At 43.8% G+C, this 16,096-nt stretch overlaps 2 protein-coding genes across 4 annotated transcripts in view; both read right to left on the reverse strand.

The window, feature by feature from the left end:
• Positions 1-1,426: 1,426 nt before the first annotated feature.
• On the reverse strand, positions 1,427-10,645 carry LOC139413582 (small COPII coat GTPase SAR1B-like). 3 transcript variants are annotated; one of them, XR_011634815.1, is made up of 8 exons: positions 10,546-10,633; positions 10,040-10,112; positions 8,194-8,313; positions 8,018-8,083; positions 7,730-7,833; positions 7,403-7,534; positions 4,453-5,455; positions 1,427-4,410 (listed from the first exon to the last, which is right to left on the reverse strand). XR_011634815.1 is itself a non-coding variant. In XM_071161107.1 (7 exons), the coding sequence occupies exons 2-7, from the start codon at positions 10,095-10,097 to the stop codon at positions 5,339-5,341; spliced, it is 597 nt and encodes a 198-aa protein (XP_071017208.1). In that variant the 5' UTR covers positions 10,098-10,112; positions 10,546-10,645; the 3' UTR covers positions 1,427-5,338. The 3 variants fall into 3 exon arrangements, 2 of the variants coding, with proteins under 2 accessions (XP_071017208.1, XP_071017220.1); XM_071161107.1 differs by having other exon boundaries at positions 1,427-5,455; positions 10,546-10,645; XM_071161119.1 differs by lacking the exon at positions 1,427-4,410 and having other exon boundaries at positions 5,099-5,455; positions 8,263-8,313.
• A 969-nt stretch (positions 10,646-11,614) lies between these two features.
• Positions 11,615-16,096, reverse strand: part of LOC139418104 (inorganic pyrophosphatase-like) — a 13,523-nt gene continuing 9,041 nt past the window's right edge. Inside the window, exons 8-11 of the mRNA XM_071167299.1 lie at positions 15,463-15,548; positions 12,031-12,097; positions 11,879-11,918; positions 11,615-11,701 (exon numbers count right to left, since the gene is read on the reverse strand). Coding sequence (XP_071023400.1) covers positions 11,679-11,701; positions 11,879-11,918; positions 12,031-12,097; positions 15,463-15,548 — 216 coding nt within the window. The 3' untranslated portion in view covers positions 11,615-11,678. The remainder of the gene's footprint in view (positions 11,702-11,878; positions 11,919-12,030; positions 12,098-15,462; positions 15,549-16,096) is intronic.

Raw genomic sequence — 16,096 nt, forward strand, 5'->3', positions numbered from 1 at the left:
CTAGCTCAGTGGTCCCGACCCTAGCTCAGTGGTCCCGACCCTAGCTCAGTGGTTCCGACCCTAGCTCAGTGGTACCGACCATAGGTCAGTGGTACCGACCCTAGCTCAGTGGTCCCGACCATCGGTCATAATCTCGACCCTAGCTCAGTGGTCTCGACCATAGGTCAGTGGTCCCGACCATCGGTCATAATCTCGACCCTAGCTCAGTGGTCCCGACCCTAGCTCAGTGGTCCCGACCATAGGTCAGTGGTACCGACCCTAGCTCAGTGGTCCCGACCCTAGCTCAGTGGTTCCGACCCTAGCTCAGTGGTTCCGACCCTAGCTCAGTGGTTCCGAACCTAGCTCAGTGGTTCCGAACCTAGCTCAGGCAGAAGAGGACACCACTCTGGAAGCAGATCAATAATGTAGGCCTACAGGCTCAAAGTGCCATTTGCCACCTTTGTCTGCATCCCAAATGGTCACTTTATAAAGAATAGGGTGCCATTTGGGACTCTACATCACCAACAATACTTTGATATAAAACCTAAAGACCGAGCTACATCCCCAAAAATACTCTGATAAAACCCTAAAGGAGGCTGAGCTACATCACCAACAATACTCTTGATGTAAAACCTAAAGACCAAGATACATCCAGAAAACAATACTCTGCTATAAAACGTAAAGGAGGCTGAGCTACAGCACCAACAATACTCTGATATAAACCTAAAGGAGACTGAACTACAGCACAAACAATACTCTGATATAAACCCAAATGAGACTAAGCTACATCAACAATACTCTGATATAAACATAAAGGAGACTGAGCTACATCACCAACAATACTCTGATATAAACCTAAAGGAGACCAAGCTACATCCCCAACAATACTCTGATATAAACCTAAAGGAGACCAAGCTACATCCCCAACAATACTCTGATATAAACCTAAAGGAGACTGAGATACATCACCAACAATACTCTGATATACACATAAAGGAGACTGAGCTACATCACCAACAATACTCTGATATACAACCTAAAGGAGACTGAGCTACATCACCAACAATACTCTGATATACACCTAAAGGAGACTGAGCTACATCACCAACAATACTCTGATATACAACCTAAAGGAGACTGAGCTACATCACCAACAATACTCTGATATAAAACCTAAAGGAGACTAAGATACATCACCAACAATACTCAAAAATAATAAAACCTAAAGGAGAGGGTAGAGATATGCTATGATGCACTCTTTGGAAGTTGCATGATAACAGCCCTGTACCGAAGATTATATTTAGAGTTAATGGTGCAGTTATACAGTATTTGCAAATACTGCTCATCTCAAACATACTTTATTATCACATGTAGATTAGAAGTGTGGATGTGTAGCATTTGCAATTTAATCTTTACAGCCTTACAACAAAACATGACAAGTGAGGAATGATTGTTAAAAATATTTATGGAATTTCTCACATTAAAATGATCTGAGTTATCATAAGTACATCCAGTAATAATGTCTATGTGCCAAATGGCAACCTATACTTTATAGTGCACTACATTGGACCAGGGTCAAATAGGGCTTTGGTCAAAAGCAGTGCACTATGAAGGTAATAGGGTGTTATTTGGGATACAACCTGTGTGTTTTGTCAGCTCCAGGATAATGAATTGTACAAAGAAAGAGACCATCTCCATTTTACATTATTTACAATGAATACAGAAACGCTAATGGTGCTCAATAGTCAAATACTGATATACAGCGTTGGGGGTCAGTTTCATTTAAATTCAGGTAGGAAACTGAAAGTCCAATTAAATTTTTCCCTCATTAAAAAGCTTTGAGAATAAATGCGAATATCAGTTTAGTTCCTGAATTGAAATGGAACTGAGCCCAAGGCTGGCTGATATAAAGGCTGTTATTCCCAGAGATTCAGAGCTACAGACGTACTCTCATATCATTGTACTGATAGTCAAGGAGTACCTGCAGCACTTCAACCACAGATTTGTCTGAATCACAAAGCCAATACTTCACATCACGGACATCATAAATCATTTCAATAAATGACCTACACAGCAGACAGGAAATGTGACAGGTAGATGATCAAAAGGCTGAATCAGACTGCCGAAACATTCCCCCTCTATTTAAACTATAAGGCAGTATTAGCCTACGTGGCTGGAAGTACCGGTTCCCATTAGTTCATTCTGATAATAAATAATAAATCAACTAAAATATGTCAGTGATGGCCATTTCAGATTCAAATTAAATTGACATCAAGATAATAAGAAATGTTGCAAATGACAGAGGCTTAGAATGACAAAGAAGATTTACTAGTAGGCCTAGAAATTAGAGGTCGGCCGATTAATCGGAATGGCCGATTAATTAGGGACGATTTCAAGTTTCAGATTGTTATGAAAATCTGTATTTTTGGGCGCCGATTTGCCGATTAAAAAAATAAAATAAAAAAAGTAGACCTTTATTTAACTAGGCAAGTCAGTTTAAGAACACATTCTTATTTTCAATGATGGCCTAGAAACGGTGGGTTAACTGCCTTGTTCAGGGGCAGAACGACAGATTTTCACCTGTCAGCTCGGGGGATCCAATCTTGCAACTTTACAGTTGACTAGTCCAACGCAATAACGACCTGCCTCCACAAGGAGACTGCCTTTTATGCGAATGCAGTAAGCCAGGGTAAGTTGCTAGCTAGCATTAAACTTATCTTGTAAAAAACAATCAATCATAATCACTAGTTAACTACACATGGTTGATATTACTAGATATCTAGTATTTATAATCTGACTGAGCATACACGCATACAAGTATCTAAGTATCTGACTGAGTGGTGATAGGCAGAAGCAGGCGTGTAGACATTCATTCAAACAGCATACTCGTGCGTTTTGCCAGCAGCTCTTCGTTGTGCGTCAAGCATTGCGCTGTTTATGACTTCAAGCCTATCAACTCCCGAGATGAGGCGGGTGTAACCGATGTGAAATGGCTAGCTAGTTAGCGCGCGCTAATAGCGTTTCAAACGTCACTCGCTCTGAGACTTCTAGTAGTTGTTCCCCTTGCTCTGCGTGGGTAACGCTGCTTCGAGGGTGGCTGTTGTCGTTGTGTTGCTGGTTCGAGCCCAGGGAGGAGCGAGGAGCGGGACGGAAGCTATACTGTTACACTGGCAATGCTAAAGTGCCTATAAGAACATCCAATAGTCAAAGGTTAATGAAATACAAATGGTAGAGAGAGAAATAGTCCTATAATTCCTATAAAAACTACAACCTAAAACTTCTTACCTGGGAATATTGAAGACTCATGTTAAAAGGAACCACCAGCTTTCATATGTTCTCATGTTCTTAGCAAGGAACTTAAACATTAGCTTTCTTACATGGCACATATTGCACTTTTACTTTCTTCTCCAACACTTTGTTTTTGCATGATTTAAACCAAATTGAACATGTTTCATTATTTACTTGAGGCTAAATTGATTTTATTGATGTATTATATTAAGTTAAAATAAGTGTTCATTCAGTATTGTTGTAATTGTCATTATTACAAAAATACTTTTTATTTTATTTTTATAAATCGGCCGATTAATCGGTATCGGCTTTTTTGGTCCTCCAATAATCGGTATCGGCATTGAAAAATCATAATCAGTCGACCTCTACTAGAAATATCTGGGACGTGTTCATTTTAGGGCCTGCAACGGAAAACATTTTAAAACATTTTGCAACTGAAAACGAAAATGAGTGTGCCCATTGTCCAAGTGCCGTTTCAGTCCATTTTCATCCGTTTGGTGCCTAATGAACACGACCCAGGTCTGCGAACAGGAAAGGGCATGGACCAAGAGCCCTATTCAAACTGGTGCCCAGGCTATCTGGTGTTTCCTTGAGTAGTACGTCACTCAAAGCATGCAAGTGGGATATATTTTTTAAACCAGCCTTGATCGAATAGGGCCCAAATATCTATTTTTAAACCAGACTTGATTGAAAAAGGGACCATTATCTATATTTTTCAACGAAACCTCTGCCAGAGCTGTGTTAGTAGAGTAGCATAGCCTTTTTTTGTTAAGATTAGCATTGCAGTGGCCACTGATGGTCATTCCGCTTTATTGCTGCATACCATGGAATGATGGCAATGGCGGTCTCTTGTTCTGGCCTGTTACAACGTACCTGCATATCATGGCACTATAGCCATTCATTCATTAAACTGTAGTAGGACAAACATTACATCACCTACTATAACCCCCCCCCCCCCCCCAGGTCTATTATATGTAAACATCCCAAAGTCACTTGCAAAATAGTTTGCATACGTCTTTGGCTGAGTGCATTGAAGGCAATAGCTGCGTGGACCATTACAATTGATCTCAAACCCCCGGGACGCGTACCAAATGTCAACCCTATTCCCTATTTAGTGCACTACTTTTGACCAGGGTTGGCACCCTATTTCCTATTTAGTGCACGACTTTGGATCAGGGTTGGCACCCTATTCCCTATTTAGTGCACTACTTTTGATCAGGGTTGGCACCCTATTCCCTATTTAGTGCTCTACTTTTGATCAGGGTTGGCACCCTATTCCCTATTTAGTGCACTACTTTTGACCGGGGGGTGGGGGGGCATAGAAAGTATGGGTTCTCTAAAGTAGTGCACTATATAGTCAATATGCTGCCATTTGGGATATACACGCCATGTATAGAAACAGAATCAGGTCAAATGGACTCCGCCCCTAAACTTTAGATGACGTTCTATTCGATGTGATTGGAACTTGGGTCTGTTGGAATAATCCTGCTCAGTCTATCTATCCTCTTTCATGTCCTCTTAGTGATAAGAACATCTTATTCTAGGTAGGACTGCTATGTACAAGCATTTGTACCGCCACCTTTCACATAAATATCCTTATCATTTATAATCTATTTCATTTAAAAACCGCTTGGTCCTTCATTTTTCAGAAATAATTTAAAAAGTTCACAGTATACCTTATAAAGGTTCTACATTGGTACATCTGCCGTATACTGTAGCTTGAATTGCAGCTATGATCAAATCTGTTGGGGTAGAATCGGATACTCTAATTTTACATGCCAGAGAACGGGTCGACGTTATACTTAACTAATGGACTTACACGCAAACCCATCTTGAATCTTGTGACCATGAACCACTTTTAAAAGTTTGCATAGATAGAAACCTTTAAAACTGACCAATTAATGCTGAAATTGACAGATGTACTCAATCAGAAAGCTGATTATTGGGAGCTTCACATCTTTCCACATGGGGTTGGGGGGGACGATATGGGCCATTTCATTTGATAGCTTATCCTCTTCATTCCCCCCAGAAAGATGGGAGTCCGTTTAGTAAAAGAACCGCTGCCTAGATGTCAGTCGATGTATTGTGCCAGCCACCTGAAGCCATCTCCATAGCCCTGCTTCTTCAGGACACTGCACATGAAAATCTCCAGAGGTCGTGCCTGCAGATCCTTCAACGACACGTTACCCTGGAGAAGAACAACAGGAACAAGCTGTTATAAAAGACCACTCCAGCAACTTCACCTTTTTTTTCTGCTGAAAAACATTATCCCAAGTCTAAATATAGTAATGTACACACACTTAAGGTTAAATTAAATAAGAAGAATAATGGTTTTACCCACTTGTGCCATGTCATACAGAGCATTCAGAAACTATTCAGACACCTTGACTTTTTCCACATTGTTAGGTTACAGCCTTATTCTACAATGTATTGAATTATTTGTTTTCCTCATCCATCTACACACAACACGGCATAATAAAGCAACAGGTTCAAACATTTTAGCAAATTTATATAAAAATAATCCAAATAATAAACTTATTTCCAGAAGTATTCAGACCCTTATTTCCAGAAGTATTCAGACCCTTATTTCCATAAGTATTCAGACCCTTATTTCCAGAAGTATTCAGACCCTTATTTCCAGAAGTATTCAGACCCTTATTTCCAGAAGTATTCAGACCCTTATTTCCAGAAGTATTCAGACCCTTATTTCCAGAAGTATTCAGACCCTTATTTCCAGAAGTATTCAGACCCTTATTTCCAGAAGTATTCAGACCCTTATTTCCAGAAGTATTCCGACCCTTATTTCCATAAATATTCAGACCCTTTGATATGAGACTCGGAAATTGAGCTCAGGTGCATCCTGTTTCCATTGATCATCCTTGAGATGTTTCTACAAGTTGATTGGAGTTCCCCTGTGGTAAATTCAATTGATTGGACATGGTTTGGAAAGACACACACCTGTCTATATAAAAGGTCCCACAGTTGACAGTGCATGTCAGAGAGCAAAAAAACCAAGCCATGAGTTTGAAGGAATTATCCGTAGAGCTCCGAGACAGGATTGTGTCGAGGCACAGATCTGGGGAAGGGTACCAAAAAATGTCTGCAGCATTGAAGGTCCCCAAGAACACAGTGGCCACCATCATTCGTAAACGGAAGAAGTTTGGAACCACCAAGACTCTTCCCAGAGCTGGCCATCCAGGCAAAACTGAGCAATCAGGGGAGAAGGGCCTCGGTCAGGGAGGTGACCAAGAACCCAATGGTTACTCTGACTGAGCTCCAGAGTTCCTCTGTGGAGAAGGGAGAACCTTCCAGAAGGACAACCATCTCTGCAGCACTCCACCAATGAGGCTTTTATGGCAGAGTGGCCAGAAGGATGCCAGTCCTCAGTAAAAGGCACATGACAGCCCGCTTAGAGTTTGCCAAAAGGCACCTAAAGAGACTGACCATGAGAAACAAGATTCTCTGGTCTGATGAAACCAAGATTGAACTCTTTGGCCTGAATGCCAAGCGTCACGTCTGGAGGAAAACTGGCACCATCCCTATGGTGAAGCATGGTGGTGGCAGCATCAAACACCAAATTCAGGTGTGCCAAGCTTGTAATGTCATATCCAAGAAGACTGGAGGCTGTGATCACTGATTCAACAAAGTACTGAGTAAAGGGTCTGAATACTTATACTTAAAAAATATATATATATATATATATGAATTTGCCCAAATTTCTAAAAACCTGTTTTTGCTTTTGTCATTATATGGTATTGTGTGTAGCTTGATGAGGAAAGGCTCAGTGGAAGTGTGGAAAAATGTTGAGTGGTCTGAATAACTTCCGAAGGGCAATGTGCCCGGACCACCTATTGAGATGGGGCTTTTGTTAAGTAAATCAGGTGATAAATGAGGTGAAAATAGACCGGAGTACCACTAACATTTTCTACAGCATATCTAAAGAACGTGAATACTGTACCACACACACACACATTCAGATACACACACACACACACGTTAGTTGTGTTACACACTCATCTGAAATGGACTTTAAAAAAAACGATAATGATAATATAATAATGATACAATACTAATAATAATGATACAATAATAATAATGATGATACAAATTCCATAGGCTACATCTCTACGCTTACCTTTCCAGTGCATTGTCCATCGAGAACGAACGCCTCTCTCAGTCCCCCTTCACTGATGGCTTCAGGACGGTCTATCTTGTTACCCAGGACCAGCACAGGCACAGAGAGGATGGTCTCATCTGCTAACAGAGCCTGAACACACACACACACACACACACACAGGAAAGAGGTTGAGTAATGAGACAGATGGGACAGTGAGAATGTTTGTTGTGTGTCCTGGTGTAACCTGCCTCAACTGGGCTGCCTCAACACGTGGGTTTTGTGTATGCATTTTTCACAATGAATGTTGATAAATTAGGCCCATTGTGTGCAGTGGAAATGACTTACATCAAGTTCGATCTTGGATTCTGTAAGGCGGTCGTGGTCGGCACAGTCAACCAGAAAGACAACTCCATTGATAGCCGGCAGGTAGTTCTTCCAAACTCTTCTAGCTGTGAAAGAGACAGAAGATGTAGCACATGAGGTAATGTGTCAAGATGCTGACCAAACCCTAGAAAGACATGATGTAATGAGTCAAGATGCTGAACAAACCCTAGAAAGACAATGTAATGAGTCAAGATGCTGACCAAACCCTAGAAAGACGCAGTGTCCAACTTAGTTAGGCCGAACTCTTACCTTGTACGTGGCCGCCCAGATCAAACGTGGTGAATGTCATTCCAGCTATCGTCAACTCTTCCGATGCTTCAGGGAGAAACAAAACACATTTAAAAAAAACGACTGACATTGTATTCACTGCCGTTATTGGGAAGTAAAAACAACACAATGAAGTAGTTTGAGATGATGCTGCCTACTTGGATGCAACGTGGGCACATGCTGTCCAAGTCGGTCATCTTTCAGCATATGCAACAGGGTTGTTTTACCAGCATTATCCAACCCCAGGAAAACCAACTTTCCAGATTTTTTGTACAACCCTGGGAAAGTACATTGACAAGTTAATTCAACTTTTTGAGTTGTAAAAACACACCACCACTCATTGTGACGTGCAGTACTATACTGATCAGGGTGGGTATCATGTGTGGAACGCTCCAACAGGAATCTGTTCCAAAAACTTTGTAAAATAACAAGGATGCCCACAAACAACGTATATAAAGTTGTATAGCGGCAGAATACGATACCGGGTAGAGAGGGTGGGCTATTTTGTTACGTTTTTCACTCACCACGTTTATTCCGACAAATGTCTGTCCACACTCTGGTAGCCTACAAACAAACATTAAGAATAAGCTACGTGGCGAGTTGATGCCTAATTCGGCAGCTAGTTAGCCAGGTGAATTGATCATGCTACTTGGTATTCGTTGTTTGTGGGCATCCTTGATATTTACAGCGTTTTTTGGAACAGATTCTAGGTGGAACGTAACACACATTACACCCACTCTACTGATAATACATTATACCCACCCTACTGATAATACATTATACCCACTCTACTGATAATACATTATACCCACTCTACTGATAATACATTATACCCACCCTACTGATAATACATTATACCCACCCTGCTGATAATACATTATACCCACCCTACTGATAATACATTATACCCACCCTACTGATAATACATTATACCCACCCTGCCGATAATACATTATACCCACCCTACTGATAATACATTATACCCACTCTACTGATAATACATTATACCCACCCTACTGATAATACATTATACCCACCCTGCCCACTCTACTGATAATACATTATACCCACCCTACTGATAATACATTATACCCACCCTGCCGATAATACATTATACCCACCCTACTGATAATACATTATACCCACTCTACTGATAATACATTATACCCACCCTACTGATAATACATTATACCCACCCTGCCGATAATACATTATACCCACCCTACTGATAATACATTATACCCACTCTACTGATAATACATTATACCCACCCTACTGATAATACATTATACCCACCCTGCTGATAATACATTATACCCACCCTACTGATAATACATTATACCCACCCTACTGATAATACATTATACCCACCCTACTGATAATACATTACACCCACCCTACCGATAATACATTATACCCACCCTGCCGATAATACATTATACCCACCCTGCCGATAATACATTATACCCACCCTGCCCACCCTACTGATAATACATTATACCCACCCTGCCGATAATACATTATACCCACCCTGACGATAATACATTATACCCACCCTACTGATAATACATTATACCCACCCTACTGATAATACATTATACCCACCCTACTGATAATACATTATACCCACCCTACTGATAATACATTATACCCACCCTACCGATAATACATTATACCCACCCTGCCTACCCTGCTGATAATACATTATACCCACCCTGCCCACCCTACTGATAATACATTATACCCACCCTGCCGACAATACATTATACCCACCCTGCTGATAATACATTATACCCACCCTGCCGATAATACATTATACCCACCCTGCCGATAATACATTGTACCCAACCTACTGATAATACATTATACCCACCCTGCCCACCCTACTGATAATACATTATACCCACCCTACTGATAATACATTATACCCACCCTGCCGATAATACATTATACCCACCCTGCTGATAATATATTTGAAGTCATTGACGTGAAATCAGAGATTACCTAAAAACTGTAGCACACCACTAAAGCCTCTGTAGAGCCAATCAAAGAGGAATGACATTTCACTGGTCTTTGCCTAAGAAAGAAAACAATCGGGAAGTTATCTAGCTAGTTAGCACACTGACAACTTGTCAAGACGGGATCAACTTGTCTCACTGGATCAGCAGTATTTTTTACATTTGCATCATGACTATATTGATACCTACAGGCTCTCTTCACACAAATGCACTTGCTACTGATGCTAGCCAGCTTTAGGTTTATCAACAACAATTACAAGTATTTTCTTATCCTAGCATGCTATTAGTTAGCACCAGCTGATCGCTAACTTAGCTTGCTATCTCGGCTACGTGGCTATCAGCTTATCTGAAATCCTGGCCTCATGTGGACTAAGGACTCTTAAGACAGACACACAGCTCTCCCTTTCGAAGTAAATGTATGACGGAACACACGTAACCTTATGTAACTATATAAATGACTGAATATTTGTAATAAAGCTGCCAAAAGCTTACCTGTCCCTGTCGACAATGACAGCTTTGGTTAGATTGTTTTTGCGGATTCGATCAACGAACAGCTGATTGTATTGTTCTTCGACGTGACTTCGGGAACTTCCTAACCACCCCGGTGGCGCACTAGCGCCGCCTGCTGTGCGGGAGTATATTGCATTTTTATATTTTTTTACATTTTATTTCACCTTTATTTAACCAGTTGGGCAAGTTGAGAACAAGTTCTCATTTACAATTGCGACCTGGCCAAGATAAAGCAAAGCAGTTCGACACATAAAACAACACAGAGTTACACATGGCGTAAAACAAACATACAGTCAATAATACAGTAGAAAAATAAGTCTATGTACAATGTGAGCAAATGAGGTGAGGTAGAGGCAAACAAAAAAAGGCCATGGTGGTGAAGTAAATACAATATAGCAAGTAAAACACTGGAATGGTAGATTTGCAGTGGAATAATGTGCAAAGTAGAGATAGAAATAATGGGGTGCAAATAAATAGGGTTTACGGCGTTCACCTTTCACCTACCTTTCCCATAAAATACCTCACATCCTCTGCATTATATTTAGACATTGCATCTAGTAGCTCCCATCGTTTCCTCTTGGCAGTGGAGGAGTGTTGGATGGAGTGATTCTTCAGCAGTTCTTTTCACGGTGTGATTCCCGGGTAAGAGCCAACTTCAAGGAAACCGATTTTATTCAACACACCGGTTCAAACAGCTTTTCTTCTGTCTGCTATAAGGGCTTGTGTTGTGATACAGGACCACTAGATACGAGTAAAGACCGTGTTCAGAACCGGAGGAGGGGGATGTGCTGATGGTATTTATTTGAAGATTTATGACAATTTTCCGATTTCAGTATCAAACAACATGATGCAAGACACGGCAAACTGCAGAGGTTTATAAAGGACTATAAAGGTCACATTGTTACACATTTGAGAAATATAATAAACATAAAGAACAGGCTTACTTGGTTGAGTACTTGTCATGCTAAGAGGACAAGCATCAATCACAATTCATACTAAAAATGGGAAACTGTAATTATACTACACGTGTTTTCTGTCATTTAAGTATAGTCTTCCGTTCAGGTGAGAAAACATTTTGGTCCAATCTGAAGGCTCTTCTTTCTGGGTCAGTTCACTTAGACATAGAACCATTTGTCAACTGAGAAAAGAAGTAGAAAAACGTTCCATTGTAAGTGTGAAATCCAATAAAGTTGAATATATAGATATATAGATAGAGATATTTAGTAAATAAATCACAGGTGTATTGAATTTAAATAAGATTAATTTCACGTCAAAGCACATACCAATGGAATTAACTAACAAAATAAATACACACCTGCACTTGGAATAGGGTCTTCAGGGCCAAAAACACATGCCTACAAGACAATATCATTATTATCAATATTACTTATCAAGCACACATTAATATTACAGCTAAGCTGTTTTAGTAGGATAAGCCAAATAGTTTGATAAGTGAAAGGAACTCACGGCATCAACAGCCTTAGCATCAGTAGTGGAACAGCAGAATGGACTGTCTGTGACACAAGTGTTGGTACTGGATCAGTGTTCCAAGAAACAGAAGAGGGAGAAAAACACAAATATAACTGTTTTAGTTGAGAAGAAATGGATGCCTCTGTAAAAACGCAAATATAACTGTTTTAGTTGAGAAGAAAGGGATGCCTCTGTAAAAACACAAATAGAACTGTTTTAGTTGAGAAGACTTTGTAAAAACACAAATATAACTGTTTTAGTTGAGAAGAAAGGGATGCCTCTGTAAAAACACAAATATAACTGTTTTAGTTGAGAAGACTCTGTAAAAACACAAATATAACTGTTTTAGTTGAGAAGACTGTAACGGTTCTCCTCTTGTGAAGTAAAGGCGGACCAAAGCGCAGCGTGGTGGTTGTTCATTGTATTTATTGACGACACTATACATGAACAAACTAACGAAAACAAAACAAGAAACGTGAGAACTCAAAACAGCCCTGTCTGGTGCAAACACAAAAACAGGAACAATCACCCACAAACAAACAGTGAAACCCAGGCTACCTAAGTATGATTCTCAATCAGAGACAACTAATGACACCTGCCTCTGATTGAGAACCATACTAGGCCGAAAACATAGAACTGCCCCAAAACATAGAAAAACAAACATAGACTGCCCACCCAACTCACGCCCTGACCATACTAAATAAATGCAAAACAAAGGAAATAGAGGTCAGAACGTGACAGTACCCCCCCCCAAAGGTGCGGACTCCGGCCGCAAAACCTAAACCTATAGGGGAGGGTCTGGGTGGGCGTCTGTCCGCGGTGGCGGCTCTGGCGCGGGACGCGGACCCCACTTCGCCATTGTCTTAGTCCGCCTTATTGTCCGCCTCCGTGGCTTACTCACCATGCCCACCCCTCTCAATGACCCCACTGGACAGAGGGGCTGCTTGGGACAGAGGGGCAGCTCGGGACAGAGGTGAAGCAGCTGCTCGGGACAGAGGGGCGGCAGCTGCTCGGGACAGAGGGGCGGCAGCTGCTCGGGACAGAGGGGCGGCAGCTGCTCGGGACCGAGGGGCGGCAGCAGCTCGGGACAGAGGGGCGGCAGCAGCTCGGGACAGAGGGGCAGCAGCTCGGGACAGAGGGGCAGCTGCTCCGGGCGGAGGGGCTCTAGCGGCCCCTGGCTGACTGGCGGCACTGGCGGCCCCTGGCTGACTGGCGGCCCCTGATTGACTGGCGGCCCCTGGCTGACTGGCGGCACTGGCGGCCCCTGGCTGACGGGCGGCACTGGCGGCCCCTGGCTGACTGGCGGCACTGGCGGCCCCTGGCTGACTGGCGGCACTGGCGGCCCCTGGCTGACGGGCGGCACTGGCGGCCCCTGGCTGACGGGCGGCACTGGCGGCCCCTGGCTGACGGGAGGCACTGGCGGCCCCTGGCTGACGGGCGGCACTGGCGGCTCCTGGCTGACGGGCGGCACTGGCGGCTCCTGGCTGACGGGCGGCACTGGCGGCTCCTGGCAGACGGGCGGCACTGGCGGCTCCTGGCAGACGGGCGGCACTGGCGGCGCTGGGCAGACGGGCGGCACTGGCGGCGCTGGGCAGACGGGCGGCACTGGCGGCGCTGGGCAGACGGGCGGCACTGGCGGCACTGGGCAGACGGGCGGCACTGGCGGCGCTGGGCAGACGGGCGGCGCTGGCGGCGTTGGGCAGACGGGCGGCTCAGATGGCGCTGGGCAGACGGGCGGCTCAGATGGCGCTGGGCAGACGGGCGGCTCAGATGGCGCTGGGCAGACGGGCGGCGCTGGCGGCGCTGGGCTGAGTAGCTCTCCTAGCGCCGAACAGGCGGGAGACTCCGGCAGCGCTGGAGAGGAGGAAGGCTCTGGTAGTGCTGGACAGGCGAGGCGCACTGTAGGCCTGATGCGTGGTGCTGGCACTGGTGGTACTGGGCCGAGGACACGCACAGGAAGCCTTGTGCGGGGAGCTGCTACCGGAGGGCTGGGGTGTGGAGGTGGTACTGGAAAGACCGGACCGTGCAGGCGCACTGGAGCTCTTGAGCACCGAGCCTGCCCAACCTTACCTGGTTGAATGCTCACGGTCGCCCTGCCAGTGCGGCGTGGTGGAATAGCCCGCACTGGGCTATGCAGGCGAACCGGAGACACCGAGCGCAAGGCTGGTACCATGTAAGCCGGCCCAAGGAGACGCACTGGGGACCAGCTGCGTAGAGCCGGCTTCATGGCATTAGGCTCGACGCTCAATCTAGCCCGGCCGACACGCGGAGCTGGAATATACCGCACCGGGCTATGCACCCGCACTGGAGACACCGTGCGCACCACTGCATAACACGGTGCCTGTCCGGTCTCTCTAGCCCCCCGGTAAGCACAGGGAGTCTGCCCAGGTCTCCTACCTGGCGTAGCCATACTCCCTGTTAGCCCCCCCCCAATACATTTTTGGGGCTGCCTCTCGGGCTTCCTTCCGCGCCACCGTGCCTGCTTCGCCAACTCCATTCTCTGATAGCCTTCCGCGCACTGCTCCATCGAATCCCAGGCGGGCTCCGGCACTCTCCCTGGGTCGGCCGCCCACCTGTCGATCTCCTCCCAAGTAGTATAACCCATGCCATTGCTGTCCATAACGTCCTCCCATGTCCATACCTCCTCGCGCTGCTCCTGCTGCTGCTTTCTCCGTTGCCCATTACCACACCGCTTGGTCCTGTTGGGGTGGGTGATTCTGTAACGGTTCTCCTCTTGTGAAGTAAAGGCGGACCAAAGCGCAGCGTGGTGGTTGTTCATTGTATTTATTGACGACACTATACATGAACAAACTAACGAAAACAAAACAAGAAACGTGAGAACTCAAAACAGCCCTGTCTGGTGCAAACACAAAAACAGGAACAATCACCCACAAACAAACAGTGAAACCCAGGCTACCTAAGTATGATTCTCAATCAGAGACAACTAATGACACCTGCCTCTGATTGAGAACCATACTAGGCCGAAAACATAGAACTGCCCCAAAACATAGAAAAACAAACATAGACTGCCCACCCAACTCACGCCCTGACCATACTAAATAAATGCAAAACAAAGGAAATAGAGGTCAGAACGTGACAAAGACTCTGTAAAAACACAAATAGAACTGTTTTAGTTGAGAAGACTCTGTAAAAACACAAATAGAACTGTTTTAGTTGAGAAGACTGTAAAAACACAAATAGAACTGTCTTAGTTGAGAAGACTCTGTAAAAACACAAATAGAACTGTTTTAGTTGAGAAGACTCTGTAAAAACACAAATAGAACTGTTTTAGTAAAAACAAGCCATTGACTGAACTAAACCGTCTTATATTGTTTTATCGTTGTTTGTTTTTACTTGTCTTCGTAGCAATGCATCCGCATCACTGACAGCCTATTACACAGAGATTGTAAATCTATATCTCAGTCTCACCAGTTCAGTTCTCCAGCGTTGGTCTTTTTGGAGATCAGCGACTTCCAAAACTCATGAGTTTCCTTGACTGTCTTAAGAGCAAAGTCCTGGAAGGGGGAAAAAGCATGACAAATGATTCCCTGCATGCTTCAGAAAATAAAACTCTGCATACACCTCCACTATACTACCCTCTGTACTGAGCAGAAAGTATAGTGTGTCCCAAATGGCACCCTAGTCCCTTTATAGTGCACTTCTTTTGACCAGGACCCATAAAAAGTAGTGCACTATGGGAATCGAGTTCCACCCTTGATATGTTCCATAATTCAATTTAAAAAAAAGAGTAACAACGCGTACTTACATTGCAATACACTGTTTTATTCTATTGTGTGTGATTGAGTGTATAAATGTGTTTTTTTTAACCTTTATTTAACTAGGCAAGTCAGTTAAGAACAAATTGTTATTTACAATGGCAGCCTAGGAACAGTGGGTTAACTGCCTGATCAGGGGCAGAACAACAGATTTGTACCTTGTCAGCTCGGGGGTTTGAACTTGCAACCTTCCGGTTACTAGTCCAATGCTCTAGGCTACCCTGCCGCCTGTACTATGAGTGATTTAGAGCAGGGATGTCAAAGCATTGTTTTTCGTCCGGAGGGGA

Source organism: Oncorhynchus clarkii, chromosome 1 (assembly GCF_045791955.1).
Source record: "Oncorhynchus clarkii lewisi isolate Uvic-CL-2024 chromosome 1, UVic_Ocla_1.0, whole genome shotgun sequence".
Lineage (NCBI taxonomy): Eukaryota > Metazoa > Chordata > Actinopteri > Salmoniformes > Salmonidae > Oncorhynchus > Oncorhynchus clarkii.

What these genes read in the sequence shown, in the direction of transcription:
- LOC139413582 (XM_071161107.1), bottom strand. Translation starts at nt 10,097, where the DNA reads ATGTCATTCCTCTTTGATTGGCTCTACAGAGGCTTTAGTGGTGTGCTA. An exon ending in AATCCAAGATCGAACTTGAT is followed by an intron (nt 7,535 to 7,729) that starts GTAAGTCATTTC and finishes GTGTGTGTTCAG; the next exon opens with GCTCTGTTAGCAGATGAGAC. An exon ending in ATGGACAATGCACTGGAAAG is followed by an intron (nt 5,456 to 7,402) that starts GTAAGCGTAGAG and finishes GTTCTTCTCCAG; the next exon opens with GGTAACGTGTCGTTGAAGGA.